At 36.3% G+C, this 17003-nt stretch overlaps 3 protein-coding genes across 6 annotated transcripts; 2 read left to right on the top strand and 1 right to left on the bottom strand.

Annotated features, from left to right (window-relative positions):
• Positions 1 to 1157: 1157 nt before the first annotated feature.
• Positions 1158 to 8605, bottom strand: LOC116172042. Its single transcript, XM_031489137.1, has 3 exons — positions 8391 to 8605; positions 1420 to 1633; positions 1158 to 1352 (listed from the first exon to the last, which is right to left on the bottom strand). The coding sequence occupies exons 1-3, from the start codon at positions 8436 to 8438 to the stop codon at positions 1216 to 1218; spliced, it is 399 nt and encodes a 132-aa protein (XP_031344997.1). The 5' UTR covers positions 8439 to 8605; the 3' UTR covers positions 1158 to 1215.
• LOC116172041 (centrosome-associated protein CEP250-like) lies at positions 4741 to 10326 on the top strand. Of its 4 annotated transcripts, none has more exons than XM_031489135.1 (7): positions 4741 to 5136; positions 5928 to 6028; positions 6074 to 6280; positions 8603 to 8775; positions 8889 to 9052; positions 9106 to 9191; positions 9841 to 10326. In XM_031489135.1, the coding sequence occupies exons 2-7, from the start codon at positions 5936 to 5938 to the stop codon at positions 10123 to 10125; spliced, it is 1008 nt and encodes a 335-aa protein (XP_031344995.1). In that variant the 5' UTR covers positions 4741 to 5136; positions 5928 to 5935; the 3' UTR covers positions 10126 to 10326. The 4 variants fall into 4 exon arrangements, with proteins under 4 accessions (XP_031344995.1, XP_031344992.1, XP_031344993.1 ...); XM_031489132.1 differs by having other exon boundaries at positions 4741 to 5262; XM_031489133.1 differs by having other exon boundaries at positions 4741 to 5276.
• Positions 10327 to 11627: 1301 nt separating this feature from the next.
• LOC116172484 lies at positions 11628 to 12765 on the top strand. The gene is made up of 3 exons (XM_031489706.1): positions 11628 to 12163; positions 12217 to 12295; positions 12354 to 12765. The coding sequence occupies exons 1-3, from the start codon at positions 12114 to 12116 to the stop codon at positions 12657 to 12659; spliced, it is 435 nt and encodes a 144-aa protein (XP_031345566.1). The 5' UTR covers positions 11628 to 12113; the 3' UTR covers positions 12660 to 12765.
• The last annotated feature ends 4238 nt before the right edge of the window (positions 12766 to 17003 follow it).

The following is a 17003-nucleotide window of genomic DNA, read 5'->3' as shown; positions in this document are numbered from 1 at the left end:
ATAACTCTCGTCAGGAAAGATTGCCGGTCACAGAACACTTGATCCCGATCTACAATCTCTGTTTTACGTAAGGTGCTAGCGACTTCCGGTATAGTATCGTGTCAATGTTGAACGAAAAGACTTTTTGTTCAACGTTAGCACGATCCTATTCCATAAGTCGCTCGCATCTATATAAAAACAAAGATTGTAAGTCGACACAAGGTGTGCTGTGACCGGCAATCTTTCCTGGCGAGAGTTATATAGCAAGTCTCTGGAAATTGGAACTACGTAGCTCGTACAAACAAGACTTAAAATGTTCACCTGCACATCGGCTAGGGTATGGTTGCCCATTACGGTTATTTTTGTACATACCGAACGTGTGAAATACGCGCACGTGCTCAACCGTGACGATACAGTTCGAACACCATTGCAACGACCTTATACTGGACCACATACGGTTGAAGAACGAGTGAACAGCAAAGTTTGTAGGGTATTAGTCGGAAACAAATCGATCTGGACAGATTTAACCTAGCATTCCACTTAAGCTAGCATTATACTTGTCAATTTCTTCATGAATTAATTCATGAAGAAATTGTATAATGTAATACACCAACTTTGACGTCCAATAAATTCACGAAGAACTTCGTGAATTTCTTCACGAAATTAAAACATGTTCTATTTTTCGCCAATTTTACAGTGAAGTTCAGTGCTACCAACCAACAAATTTTTGTTTATATCAGAGAGAGTGAGGTTATGACTATATGTTTATGTTTACATTTTACCCGAAAAAAATGTCTAATAAAAACGAGAAGAGTAGTTGTGGAAAGGTAAGCAAAAATGCTTATATGCTAATAAATGATTACAAAACATTTTACAACTGTAACCTATTTTTTGATTGGGATGGCACCACTGCTCCAATGACAGATTTGTCAAAAACTTCACCAATTTATTCACAGATGTAAAAACCAAACCCTGTCGTGAAGAAAAAGAAATTGACGACAATAAATTCGTGAATTAATTCATGAATAAATTGACAAGTGTAATGCTAGCTTTAGTAACTGTATTTCTGGTGACTGATACTTTTGAACGATTGCTGCACCTACTTACTTTAGACATTTGCTTCTACTTTTGATCTTGGACCTATTAATCGACTCAGACAAGTCACTTTTTCAGTTAGAATCAATTTATTTACTTTATGGTATAAGTATAAAGTTTGTATTTGAATCTTGTGGAACTTCATTTATTTTCTGTTCCTCCGCGTCCAAATCGTAGATGACCATAGTCATCAAAGTCTTCTCCTCTTTTCCCAAATCTTAAGTGGCCATAATCATCCGTTACTAAACGCTTTGACAAATCAAATAAATCCTCTTCATCTAAAAAAAAGTTTGATGGAATAGCTTCTATTCACGATTTGAGTCGATGCTGGGTATAAATACCTACCTAATATGTCCGATAATTCAGGATGAACTTTTTTATAGTGAATAGCGAGTCTCGCACTGGCTGCTGGTAGAGGTCTGTGCGGTCTATGCAAAGCTTCCATGTTATTTAAAGCACTTACAAAACTATTGGCGTTTTGACTGTGGTTAAGAAATAAAAGGAGATAAATACTGGAAATTGCGAAGAGCCCAGTTGGTAGCCTTGCTTGAAACATATCCTATAAGATTATATTAGAGGTGTGCTAATTCGCCAAAATCTGTGCTATTGTAAAACGGCTGAAACTTATGAAGCAATCCGATGATACCTGAGCAATATTACCGTCACTTGTTTCAGCAGTTTTGCAACCTCAACAGTGAAAACTACCTGTATTCTATGTGCGCAATTGAATGGGCAAACTAACTTTATACAGCCGCTTACACCGCTGTTTACGAACTAAAATGTGAGGAGAAAAATATCTGCTTTTATAGTAGGTTTTTGCAGGCATGCACTGACTTAAATTAAAATTCATCCCCCGATAAACTGTCTCCAAGTACTTACGACGACGTGACATATTTTTCAATTTCGATTGTAAGTTGTCAGAGTTGTCAGTTTGAAAAATCTAATAATCTCTCATTTTTACTTTTATGCATGCGAGTGTTACTTATTACGATTTTGATGTAATTTTCTATGACACTGACTTTTTTGTCGATAGTAAAGAAGTAGTACCTACTTAATTAATATTGATAAGAACATTCTGCCTCAATCTTTAGTAGCGTCATTGAATAAAATGTGAATAAATTAAACAAATATAGCAAACGAGCTCCTGGGTATGGCTATAGCATGTGCAAAACCAAATTTTAAACCTGGTGTTAGTTTTGCTTTTATTTAAAGTGTATATGTATGAAATTTCATTTAATTGCTTAGGTACATAAATAAGAAAGTTGGCCCTTGACATCCTACACAAAACCAAATTTGGAAAATGGCGCTACATTTGCTTTTATTCCAAGTGGCTATGTATCAAATTTCATTTGAATGCCTCCATAAATAAGAAAATTGGCACTGCGCACGCGCAAAACCAAATTTTGAAACTGGCGTTATATTTGGGTTTATTCCAAGTGGTTATGTATCAAATTTTATTTAAATGCCTCCATAAATAAGAAAGTTTGCACTGCACATCCGCAAAACCAAATTTTGAAACTGGCGTTAAAATGGCTTTTATTCCAAGTGGCTATGTATCAAATTTCACTCAAATACCTCCATAAATAAGAAAGTTTGCAATTCTGTCTGTAAATGGTCGAGATGCGCAAAGGGCACTGTGAATGCTGATCGATTAGGCTCAACTTTTGGAATTGTGTTTCATATGGCTAAAAGCGCATATTGAATTTCATGCCATTCGGTTCATAACTAACGGAGATGTCAAAAGCGCCTACTTTATTTTTTGGTCTACATTACCAATTCACTAACTCCGATCTACATATTTGATAAAGAATCCACCTGCAACATCGCGTAATTGGTCCAGTTGTGTTGTAACGATTTTTGTTGTTGTTTGATTTTATATCGATCTGGACGGTGCTTCTCTGTAATTCACTAGTTAGATTTAGTTTTATTGTTCTTGATTCTCTTGTGATAAATTTCTTTGAATCGTTCATTCTGTTGTCGTTCGAGGTCGCGCAGAACTTTCTTAAATTTCTTCCGACGCGTGCACTCCTTGCACAAGACGCATACTTGATTATTACTTGCAAGACGATACACGCCATTATTGCTTACTTAACAATTTTAATTTTATCGACCATTTTTGGGATATACTGGCGCTGTGTTAATGAGTGAAGTTTTGTCTCGTTATTCTACTCCCAAGCTTCGCTGAAGCTATTTGCGGATTTATCTTACAAGTTTTAAGACCGTTTTGCGGTATGTAACAACAATTACGCATTTACTTTTACTTTGAATAATCATTTTTTTTCTTGTCACCATCGATTGTGTTTATGTTCTATCCCTATGAAGTGTTTTATTCCCTTTTAGCTGATGGTGGAATCAAAACAAAACATAAATTGCGAGTGAACGGGACGTCGGAACAGTGTTATAAATCTCCTTTTCCTAATAATTGTGCACGGATTGTACTTTGTGATCATAATACAAACGCACTGCAACAACGTCAAATAGGAAAAGTGATAATCTGAAACAAATTTATTTCGTCGGTAACACCTAACAGTCGACTATTACAATGGACTACAACAATAGACCTAATTACAATGAAGATCTTCAACTTTACTTACTGTTTTTACAACCCCCCACGTTACTAAAGAGGTAAAACATTGGGGTAAAAATGACCCTCCCCTCACTTTTTTACGGAAATACACGTTTTGAAGCGCCAGGAATCCGAATTAAACAAAATCTTGATGATGTCGGTCTGTTGGTCTATCGCTCGGTATGTACTCTCATTTCCGGCTAAACGGCTGAACCGACTGACACCAAATTTGGTACACATAAGTATTCATCTTAGGCATTTCAAAAACCTGAAAAGCTTTTGGGTAAAACGCGCATGCGCAGGTGCGTGGGAGGTATCTGATGTGCCAGTCACAGCAAATTTTTTGGAATGCTGCCACCCTGCAATGAATTAACCGTACCATATAATACCAAATAAGATAAACCGTAAACATAAACCCATATTTGAATGGCGTAATTCCATGTAAAAAAAACTTTTCTCTACTTATCTAATCTTTATATCTAATTTCGTCAATTTGGATACTGTATCTCCGACAGGTTCCAAATTGGGTCTTCATGTGTCAACTACCCGCACAATCCTATCCTATTGTTTTTTATTTTTATTTTATTGCCTTTAAGTATTTTATAGTGGGCGGAGTGTTAGCAATTTGCTACTCTTCCCACTCAACCAAATTGCTTGAGTTTTTTCCACTCTTCCCTTTCAACCAAAATAAGTTTATGTTTTGATCTTTATTGGTGTTGTATTTATGTGTGTGTCTCGAAAACAATGTTCCTTTTGGTGTCCGAGACATACCTATTATACATTTATGTTACACCCCGATTGAATCTCTCATAGGGCTTTAATTCTGGAAATGAATTATGCTTTGCGATTTTTAGTCTCTGATACACCTGAAAATTGTGTCGTAATATTTCTTAGGTAATGTCTAAGCGTGTTATAAATTTTAATCCTTTCTTAAATAACATGTAACATAATAATTCCGTGTATGTAAATATAAACATCGATTTGTGTTAACGTGTCGCTGCTCCACTTAGAAGAGAAGCCCGCCTCAAATCTAATTATGCTAATTGAATTTAATAATTCGTGAAGAAGCTCGAAGTATAAAACGGGCTAATATAATTCTCCTGTTACTTCTTGGTGCGTGCTTTAGAAAGTGTTTACGTAGGAAGGTTAATGTCGCAATGGTCTCGGAAATTTGGTTAAAAGGCAAACTTGACAAGTGGTTCGCATACCAGTACATTCACCATTCGTATAGCCGTCTAAAATCCATTCGTTTGTCACGAGCCTGCAAAAATTTTACGCTGCAACGTCGTAACAGTTTCGAAAATTCAATCGATCATTTAGTATCGCCAAATCACGCCAATAGAATTAATGTGGTAACGGGGGTACCAGAAGTGCGACAGTCTAAAAGAAGAGCAGAGAGGTCTAATACGTTCAGCAGTCACGAAGAGAACGAGACCTATGTGACGAAATGTGAACGACGCTGGAGAAGTTTCAGAAGTAGCTTCAGCCGAAAGCACGTAAGGGAAGAATACCGAAATCAGCCGGTTATTCCAGCAGTTTTAAAAACTTACGATAAAGGGGTGCAGCAAAAAGAGATTTTGTAACAAGGCATAGGTACCTAGTCGTGTGGAGTGTTAAGTAAAGTAGGTAGTCGTAGGTATGATTATAACTGCTTTAGTCTTAATATATGTAATTTTTCAAGTGCGCAATAAAATACGTCTATATCGCATTTTATTTACCTCGGCGCAAACTGCCAACATTTGCGAGACAGAGATACCTATACCTTTTACTCTTCTAAATTAACTGCGCGTATCACGCAAGCGCGTATCATATCGTAAACTCTAGTAGAATTTGAGCTAGCGAAATTGTTTCTATCGCGGTGAATTGGTCTTCTGTTTCGGCCTTTTACGATATAGACTTATTTATTAGGTATACGCCTCCCTTGTTTATTTATCTACATCAGTGTTCAAGTTGAGGTACGTTAGTAGTGATTCTGGTTAAAATAACAATGTAGGTACTTATGTCCAAAACGTAATTATATTTTGTCTTGTATGGGCCGCATGGCTTATGCTTGCCAAAATGCCAAACTTAGAGAACAACCATGATATGTTTTACTTGATCGTGGAAGTAGGTTATGTCAGTTGCTATACAAATGACAATCGCAGGGATATTTCCAGATAAGTAAAGATAACAACCGAGGCGTTTAGTTCGTAACAGCCCACACAGGCCAATATACCCACGAATATACATAATAGTGAACAACGAATAATCTGCGAGTAGCTTTAATAAAGATTGCATTTTATTACAGAAAACAACATGGAAGGCGATTCTATGACTGTAACTAACCTTGACTTTGTTGAATTTGAAAGGCAACAACGGCGATTCTTAAACGAACTTGCAATGAAACGAGTAAGTACGACCTGTCATATCTTACAATTGAGTATTTTAACTCAGGGGCAAGTGGAAGACCTGAAAAACGAGCTAAACGTTGCCAACTTAAAGATCCACCAGCAAACCAGATCGTTAGAGACGTCGAAGAGTACAATTGAGGAACAGAACCACAATTTGACATTGGCCCTTAAGAATACGCGATTTCTGGAAGACACCCTGCAATCGAAGAGGGACTATGTCTCCAGAACCCAAATGCAGCAAGAATCATTTGTAAGTTGTTAAGTACCTATGTATTTTGTGACTGATTCTGAGATGAGGGTCAGATCATCTGCTCGCGCACCTTTCATCATCAATCTATATTGAGGAATTTGTTTTCATTAAAGGTCAGATTGTCTGTGAATGCGCAATGGAGTGAATGCACGCACAAAATCTTTTATAAATAACTGCCCTATCAAGTCACGCAAGGTTCGAACCGGGTCCGCACATCACGTGCCGGACTACCGCTTGTAACGGCCTTTCGTTACAAAAAACTTCACTCTGGAATTATCTTAGTGGTCCAGTCTCAGTTACAGTTGGCAACTCTGGGGAATGATTACATGCAGCGCCATCCGATGTTCCACACCAAAATGACATACATTTCGCGCCACTTTTAAACTTTGGTTGTACGTTGCACGGACATGTTGGTACGAATAGAATTTTATGTCTTACTAACCTATCATAGCACATTTTATATCTGTGATACGCGGGCATAAAGTACCACTTTATGCCCTAGGGCATTAAGTATCACCATAGTAACTCATTCATACTTAATGACAAAACTAACAAATACTTGCAGGTCATTGAAAATTAGAAACGTCAATTATTAATTGTCAATACTAAATCACAAGATTGGCCTTATTCCGTATAGTTTCTGGAACTTCTTGCTCATTCACGATGAAGTGAATTATTTAAAATTACGTTTGACGTTTGGATGGTTTCAATGACACTAACAAATTCGAACCACGCATACTTAATCAAACACAATGAATTATTTTGTAAACGAATATTTACTTTGACGAAGAAAACTATTTGTAAAACATAAAATTTTGTATGTACCACGGGCATAAACTGATGTTTATACTCTCGGGCGACTAAAAAGCTCTTGGGCCATAGGCCCTCAAGCTTTTTAACTTGTCGCCCTCGAGAATATAAACATCACTATTATGCCCTTAATACATAAATAACTATTAATGTGTTAGGACATAAAACAAAATTTTTTTTTCTGAAACTACTTTAGAAATAACTACTTTCGTCTCTCAAAAGAGTGAAGAAACTGTGATTTCCCTCTCTAGTGAGGAAACTAAAAAACAATCGCAGGACTAATATCACATTCAATGCTAATATTAACGAGTAACGACGTTTAAAATTGAAACATACCCGTATCTAGATTGCTGTGTCAAAGTTTATTAATGCATACGATAATTTTTCAATTTTGATTGTAGTTTCAGAAGAAATTATGTGTAAAACTCGAGTTGAAAGTGTTTTTCAAATTTTCAATCAATTACAGATACCTACGCTTTGAACTGAAGTTGAAAAACTCAACCTTCTTCTCTAGTTGTACAAATAACTATTGCGCGTTCGAAAAAATAAGGAAATTCAAATTTATTACGCACGAATCTGCGGAACAAAAATCAAATATCCCTGCAATTGTACAATAATACTCAGGATTCAGGTACCTATTCCTAGTCAAATCAGTTAAGCAAATTCATAAAAACGAGATACGTGACATAATAAATACAAATGAAAAACAACATGAATCGGTTTATCTAGTAGAAAAATACAGCTAACGGATCAATTTAGACAAAATAGAAAACAATTCGTAAAATGATAAATTGCATTTAACTAAAGAACATCAGAATAGGAACGGCTTTGTAGCGGCATCCTTTACCATTAATTTAACACGAAAAAGTGCAGGTGAGAATGTAAGCAGAATTCAAGTTAAAGTCGATTACCACAGAAACAGTCAGTCGAAGACTTGTCACGATTGTTGTATATACAGGACGTATTCTTTCATAGTGCTATTTTTTTACTGCAGCCTGTGATGTCTAACGGTAAGAGTACGTCACCACATCTCTCTGAGTCTCTTTAATTGTTACTGGATTTTACTCTTTTGTTATGTGAATTCGTGTCAAGCCAGCGGAGTTAAGTGGACAACCTGTAAACTTGCGGAGAAATACACGCAATAACCCGTAACGATTTAAATATGAATTAAAGTATGGTGTCCTCCAAATAAAAGGAAATATTTCCCTCGTGTAATAAATGCAGTAAAGAGACTACGGTCCTCTTGATCACGAGGACATAAAATGACACGAAAATAACATTCACTAGATTTAATATTTACCTTTGTTTTTAATCGTTCAGAAAAACAAGTCGTTATTACTGCTCGCATATTATGTTTGCATGAGAATTACAAGTCCATCATTCTCACACATAAATACATATCTGAGCCCTTCTCCCGTGCCATAAATTTGAAACTGGTTTCGTAATTTTTTCGAAACACTCACGAAACTACATAGATCTGTTAACTGTTTACAAACTTGATCTTTGTTATAGGTCGCAGAAAGAGAAAGTTTGAGAGGGCTCCTACAAAAAACGGAGTTACAGAATTACAACTTGACACGGGAATTGAACGAGCTTAAGTCCCAACACAACTGCGATGCAGCCTATCAAAGGGAATTTATTAACGAAAACGCCAGAATTCGAGAAAAAATTGTGCAGTTGACCGAGTAAATTTTTATCTTCAGTCAACAACGCATACTATAACCACAGATTTATGTGCTATAACTATAACCAAAGAGTACCTACCTAAATATTCTTTGCTATAACTATCGTTTTTTAGAGCGATGCAAGCTTTGTTAATTGACAAGAACAAGTGTCTTGAACTGACAGAGGGAATTGAAATGTGTGAAGAGATGCAGAAAAGTGTGACGTTCTATAGAGAAGAACTGCTTAATTTCAAAAAGAAGTACGCTGTTCTGGAAGATAAGTTAATAGAATCTAAAGGTAAGAGTAATTGGAGTTTTTGATGCAACTCGAGTAATGTGTAATTCTTACAGCCACCGTGGAGAAATTCGAGAAATTAAGCAATCAACATCCTCTACCATTCCAAGCCTCTGAAGAATCACAAATAATCATTAATCAGGTACGTCTGTTGCAATGAAACGTGACCTGGGCAACCCACCTAGTACCTGTATCTCCCTATAGCACGCTTTTTAAAGAAAATAAAAACTGCCAATATTTAAATCGAATTTAGTGCTTAATTTAGTTACATCATAGACCAAATATAAGTAACTTAGATATGGCCTCCCAATTACTTTCAATAAGAAGCATCTGATGCCAACATACCTAACAAAGACAGATCGTACAGATAGTAGAACACCGCACATGCGCAGTAGCATTCGAATGTAAACAGCTCATAACCATAGGCGTCGCAAAAATAGGTCACTTAATATTAAGTTACGACGCACATATTTTGTAACTTAAGCATAGAATGAAATTGCACTTTCTGTACTGCTACGTTCACCACAAATTAACCGCGCCGTTTTATTACTTTCGTAAAAACTACTCGCATTTTCTACTGTAATAACACCGCAAACCCGTTTATGTTCCAAGGAAATAACACGCCAATGAAATGTCGGGAATGTCAATTTGACAGACAACTCAGTGCGCATGCTCGGTATTCTACTGTATAGCTATCTCTCTCACATATGTTGGAATAGAATGGCTGAACGCTATATCTATGGATTATACAATGATCTAAGCTAATATAGGTATGATCTTTGTATTTACAGTGGAAAAAGGCAACTGAACGATCCAGCGAGCAATCCCGAAAGCAACAAGATCTCATTACTAATTTGACAGAAAAAGTGAAGGCCGAGTGTGAAAATAATGTGAAACTGTGCCTTAGGGAAGTGGGACTAGAGGAGGAAGTTAAGAAATTGAAACACGAAAATTCAATTTTGGCGGAGAAAAACAAAGAACTCCAAAAACAATCGCCTACCACCGCTGAAGTACAAAGCCAAGCGGCTCCAGCGGTAATCAAAGCAGAGATAATTGAAATATTGTCGGGTGGTTAATTTATTTTAAACAATTCTGTTTGTCCATTCTCATGAAGTTACACGTTTTGATTTTTCTTGTATTGTAGGTACCTATTATGTTTATTAGTAGTGACTATACATAAGTAGGTTAATAATAAAAACTTTCAGTAGTAGTAGAAACACCAATTAATGCATACGTTGACCAGGCGAAGCGCTTCACGAGCGTTACCTAATGGCGGGAATAGACTACATTACAAAACTAATACACGACTTAAAGAAACATAACCAAGAATACATGACCTTACAGTGACTGTCCACATGTAACTACATTACATGACATAAGTAAATAATTTTAAAGTTTTCCACAAAATGGCTGCCGGTGTACCAATGTGATTTAGCAATCAATCAAAAATAAGACACCGTAGACACCTATTGTAACCACTGTCTTGTATAGAGTTTGGAGCGAGGTTTGGAGTCACTGTTACAGTGACTTTATAAAGACAGTGGGACAATAAGAGCATAGCAGCCATGTTGCATCGAAAATTCAAATTAGGTATAGGCGACACACGTATGACATGTGTTGCGTACACTATAATACAATATTATAATGTACCTACTCGATGCAACATGGCCGCCGATTTGAACAACCAATCAAAAATTAGACGCTCCATTGGCCATTGTCCGTATAGTCACTGGTTAAAGTCACTAAATATAGAAAGTACCGCAATCCGTTGGGCTCGTGTGTTAGAGAGAGAACGCATGATTTTTGCCCAAAAATGGCGGAAGTTACCAGATTCTAGTAACTTTAATGTTAGGGATTGTTCCACCTGTTTGGAGATATCTGTATATATTTTTATCAATGAATAAAGAATATTGGAAGGAGAATATCAACAATATACGTGCGACCGCGATGGCTTTTGCAAATGGCGGACAGTAGTTTCCTGTTCCAGTGGCGTACCTACCTTACAGTTGTAGAAGGATACAATTATAAAGAATTTTACACGAAAACAATCTACACCCCCATGTGTCTACTCCGCCTATGACTTTTGTTTAACTAACCTCAAACTACATTCCGATAAAAAATTTGTAAATTTACATGTACTATATAAAAATAATATTAGGTATCAATACTTACACATGAAATGTAATTCCCAAACTTTTATTTTTTTCCGTTTTGGAGCAACCACAAGCACACAACTAACCATTATTTTATGTCACTGCAAAAACCACAACAAAAATGAGTCATAAGTGACTTTTGTAAATGGCCGGCTTCCGTCGCACTCTCTCTTGTAGGTATACAACCTGATGCTCCTTCCAGATTCTTTATTCATTGATTTTTATAAAACATGACAGTACTATGAAGTTAGGTTATAAAAAATTACAGCTATTCAGATTTTATTTGTCAAATTTGCCCAAAAATGGCGGATGATTGCGGTACTTTCTATATCTAGTGACCATTGAATTTATGATAGCATTGAATTTATATATAAATTCAATGATGATAGTTATAAATTCAATGCTAGTGACTTTAGTCAAAGAGTATTATGGTTACTCTTTGCTTTAGTCACTGGTATTTTAAAAGCTTTCTCTATTGAGCAGCAGTATAAACATGTAAGTAGGTACCTTTCAGAATTGTAAAATAGGGTGTTTTCACATTTTTTAAAAACTGGACAAGAAGAAAGCACATTGGCCGAATAAACGAGCTACACATTTAAAAAATATATCCGAGCCTTCATTTGAGAGTAATTTCAAAATAAAATTCGAAATCAGAAATTTGCCGCGTAAACGGACAGCCGCGCATTTGTAAGGTCACATCATGGTACATGCACAGATTTAGATCTGTGGTACATGTACCATGGGTCACATAGTTCTCATCTACGTCACAGTGCATGTAAACACTGGAACTGTCATTGTAAACAGCACGCGTTCTACGGTTTTGATTGTTTTCTGCAGTGATTATATGTTTATATAGGATTGATTTTATTACTATCAAAGACTAGCTAAACATTGTGCATGTTTGAAAATGTATGGCGCACAAAATAAATGGTGTTTTGTGCCATGTTGTACAAGTACATCCGTGAGTACGCCAAACAAAATATTTATTTCTGTACCACTTGAGTATTCTCGCAGAAGAAATTGGTTTAAAGCAGCTAGAAGGGATATGCCAAAATCGAAATCAACGTTTTACTGCTGCGAAGATCATTTTAATGTAAGGACATGACCATTATACCTACATATAAAGTAAAATTGAAATGTTTTCATTACAGCTGGAAGAAGATATAGAAAATTTTGTACGTTATAAATTAATGGGTGGAAAAATTATTCTAAAACAGACGGTGGTTCCTCATAGGTTTGACTGTCAACCAGACAAGAAAAGAGCTAGTAATGTTCCCGTAAGAACGCTACCTGTCAAACGAGCAAGAAAACAACTGGTTGATGAAGCCATTGCAGAGAGTGAGAAGAGACAGCAAAATTTACCATTACTGGTTGATGAAGCTATTACAGAGAGTGACAAGATACAGCAAAATTTACCATTTACCAATGTTGAAGAGCCAGTGCCAGTGCTGTTATGAATGCCCCTGTTTGGCAGTCTTCTGTTTTGGAAGATGTGATTTTGACTTCTGCAGTACATCCTCAAACTCGAAGTGTTGGAGTACAAGCAAGACCATCGTACCGTAGCAAATACATAACATGTAAAATAACAAACAGCATGCGCAACGCTACTACTTCACCATTGAAATCTGTAAAAAAGGATTCTACTACTTCACCGTTGCAGAAATGCCCAACATTTCAAAGAATATTGTTTCCACCTCGGTTTCCACAGACAAGTAGCAGCACCGACACTGATGTCGGATCTAGTTCGTTTGTTGCAAGCACAATAGAAGGTAGTGATTTTGAAATTAATTTTCCACAAGACCAGAAAGAGGAAAAGTTGCGGGCGTTGAAAGTTACTCGATTACTAAAAGAAAAAAAACTAAAAAATTATACAGGTATTCCTGGTTTTCTAATGTTATAAATTTGCTCAGTACAAAAACCAAAATAAGTAAAGATAATTTAATGCTAACGCTAATGAAAATTAAATTAAACGATTCATTTGCTCGCTTAGGGGGACATGTTTGGCATGTCTTTGTGTAATGCATCAAAAATGTTTAAGAAAACGTTAGTGCAAGTAGAGCCTGATTTAAAAAGTCTGATATTTTGGCCGTCCAGTGATAAAATAAAGTATTATTTACCCATTCCATTTAGAGCACATTACAGCAATGTTCAATCCATAATAGATTGTTTGGAAATCCAAATTCAAAAACCAACAGAACCTGTCAAACAAGCACTTACCTGGTCAGACTATAAAAAATGTAATACTTTAAAATATTTAATTTCATGTACACCTGACGGTTTTATTAACTTCGTATCGAAGGGGTATGGAGGAAGAATAAGTGATTCTTTACTGGTGGAGGAAAGTGGCTATTTCGATGTATTACCGACAGTGTAATGGCTGACAGAGGTTTTAAAGATATTGCAAAACAGTGACATGACAGAAATTGCCAGTTAGTTAGGCCACCTAGTGTTTCGAGTGCAGAGAAACCCACAAAAACACATGTATTAGAAAGTAAACGTATAGCTAGCTTACATATTCTATTCACGTAGAAAGAGTTATCCGTAGAGTAAGAGAATTTGAATATTTAAAATCACATTCTGTTATAGACCACAATTTCATAATACAGACGTTATTATTGCAGTCGCATGTGCTTAATTAATTTACAAGGTTCTATTATAAAGCAGAAATAACTACTATGATCATTGTACACAAAATATGAAATATAAATTTTTAAGATACCATGGCAGACGTTTTATTATTTGCAAACAGAATTAAATTAACGCTAAAAGAATACATGTTCAATTTATGTAACAGATGCATATAATTTTGGAAATACAAACTTTTCCCAGTTTTCTACAGCTGTTGTTAATAATGTCCTTAAATATGTTTCATCATAGTCGACATGTAATATTGTTATATTTTTTTTTGTTTCTTCATAATTTGGATGAGCAACACAAAATAATCCTTTTTCCTTTTGGGCACACATTTGTAAATGCATTTGTGCTTTAAACTTTGCACGAATTTGGCCATCCTTGATATAATTTAGATATGTTTTTTCACTTTTCGGACACTTCACTTCAACAACAAACTGTGATGAAAGTGCATCTGGCGAGGCACCAAACACTGGTTACTCCGGCAGCATAAATAAGCCACACTCTGTAAACTTCATGATGAGTTGATTTTCTGCTGTTTTTAGCACATCTTTCTCTAAAAGCCTGCCCCTCTTCATGTGCTTTGTATCCTTTATTTTATATGCGCCTATTATTGCTTCCACTAGCTGCTACCACCAGCAGTCTTGCAGTGTGCAAATTCATGCACTTTAGAAGCAGTTATGCGTCCAAATCTGAATTCATGCCACAGTGGTGAATCTGACTGACCTCTCGTTAATCTTTCTGCTTCTTTGCACAACTGCAAACTTCGCCTCATACGGGAAACGTCATGCGCCCACGGGAAAACCTTCCTTTCTGGACTGGTAATGAAATATACTATTTTGGGAAAAAAAGAGCGTCGTCATAATTTTTTTTACGTCATCTTGAACACGTGTGCAAAATTTCAAGTTCCCACGAGTATTTTTTTATTTTTCTCAAGAGGGAACTTTGAAATATTCTCTTGCGGGAATTTTCAACTAGATGTGGGGTCTCGAGTACTTCCAGTCTGCCCATGGACCTGAAAATTCACCCGAGGAAGGTGGTGAGCAAGTAATTTAAATTAAAGTTATTTTCAACCCCCTACTAAAAAGCTCTCGGGCCATAGGCCCTCGAGCTTTTTAACTCGTCGCCCTCGAGAATATAAACATCAGTTTATGCCCGTGGTGCATACACAATTTTATGTTTTACAAATAGTTTACTTCGTCAAATTTCGTTTACAAAATAATTCATTATGTTTGATCGAGTATACGTTGGTTCGAATTTGCTAATGTGATTGAAACCATCCAAACATCAAACGTAATTTTAAATAATTCAATTCATGAATGAGCAAGAAGTTCCAGAAACTATACGAAATAAGGCCAATCTTGTGATTTAGTAGGTATTGACAATTAATAATTGACTTTTCTAATTTTTAATGACCTGCAAATATTTGTTTGTTTTGTCATTAAGTATAAATGAGTTACTATGGTGATACTTAATGCCCTAGGGCATAAAGTGCGTATCACAGATATAAAATGTGGTATGATAGGCTAGTAAGACATAAAAAAAATTATGACGACGCTCTTTTTTCCCAAAAACATTTTTTTCAACCCCCCACCCCTATACTACTACCCTTATGCGTTGCTGTAGGGGGTTGAAAATTTACATTTGACATTTTGAGGGGGTGCAAAGTCTATATATACATTTTGGGACATATCTGATCATCCCTACCATCGTAGACCCAAGAGCCCTACTCTAACCAATTTATAAATACTTAAATATATAATTTTTTAATGAGCGCATACCGTTACGCTCACCTTAGATTAGTATGAATATATTGAAAACACCCTATTACATTTATGAGTTTTTGCATTAGATGTCGTTTCAAAAAATTGATTGTTCAATGAAACAATGGTGATTTTAGCGGGGCGGTACCGAATAAAATTCTGACGTGTATCTCAAGAATTTATTTACAAAGAGGGATGTTACGGGCTCAGATGTGCGCTGAAGTTCGGCAGACGGAGAACTCAGAGCGGCGGCGGCGATACTCCAGTGTTGGGGTCCTCGCCTGGACTGGCAACCGATCGATTTATTCTGAAGATTAAAGTTGAATGAAAGCGCGATCGAAATCGAATAAATTCTTACGGCCCTATGGTCGGTATTTGAACTGTCGGGCTCGCACGCTATTGACCAAACCGCGTGGACCAATCAGGTGACGGATTCTATGGCGTGTAGTCGCGTGGTCGCCACAGTGACTCCGCTGTAATAATAATAATACTGTGGTAAACATTCTAAAAATCTCGATAGACATCGAGGCGCCTAGCAGAAATAATGAAAAGATTATTAGAGCAGCAATGGACAAACCGGCTGCCGATGTTGGGACTTTGGTAAAACATACACATTACAAGAAATTGATCCAAAAACACAAAAACCGATAATCCTGAAAACTAGAACGCGTCGATGGGAAGGGGCGAGCCTCGACCTGCCCCAGAACCTGCCATCCAAGTCGCGTCACTCAAGACTCAACCAAATAGTTTATACATAATTAAAAAAACAAAACAAAATCAAAAAGGTACAATAAAAATAAATTTAAAAAAATAGAATATACAGTGCGTAAAGCGATGGGGTATACAAGAGGGAATTTTTTTTAAATATTGATTTATGCAAAAAATTTATTCTTCATGATATTTTTTGCTTGCTTTGAAAGTACCAATAACGTTTCGATTATTTGTGGTTTTGATAGTAATACACTATCTTGATTAGGGTTGCCATCCGTCCGGGTTTCCCCGGATTTGTCCTAGTTTAGGGGGTGTCGGGGGAGCGTCCGGACGGGGTTTCATTGGGAGTCCGGGCTTTAGGCTACCGAGACATCTGAGTTTCTGTCAAAATTCAAGCCAACAAGATAAATTTTTAAGCGCCAATCAGATTTGGTTACAATTTTTTAAAACACCGAATCCTCATTTATATTTGGAGTTATTGAAAATTGCCTTGTGCTTTTTTTGCATTCCTGCTCATAATGCCAACGTTGAAAGAATATTTTCACTAGTGGCATAACAGTGAACTAAAGAAAGGAATTTATTGAATGTTGAAACAGTCTACCTAGTCAGTGATAAAAATAAAGTACAATTTCAAAGACTATCTCTTTAGACAATTTTTTTATCAAATTCAGTTGATATGTCCAGGTTTATAACCCC

This window comes from Photinus pyralis, unplaced genomic scaffold, assembly GCF_008802855.1.
Source record: "Photinus pyralis isolate 1611_PpyrPB1 unplaced genomic scaffold, Ppyr1.3 Ppyr1.4_LG5, whole genome shotgun sequence".
NCBI classification, from domain to species: Eukaryota; Metazoa; Arthropoda; class Insecta; order Coleoptera; family Lampyridae; genus Photinus; species Photinus pyralis.
Note: the sequence above shows the minus strand (reverse complement) of the source record. Positions and strands in the feature narration are given on the sequence as shown.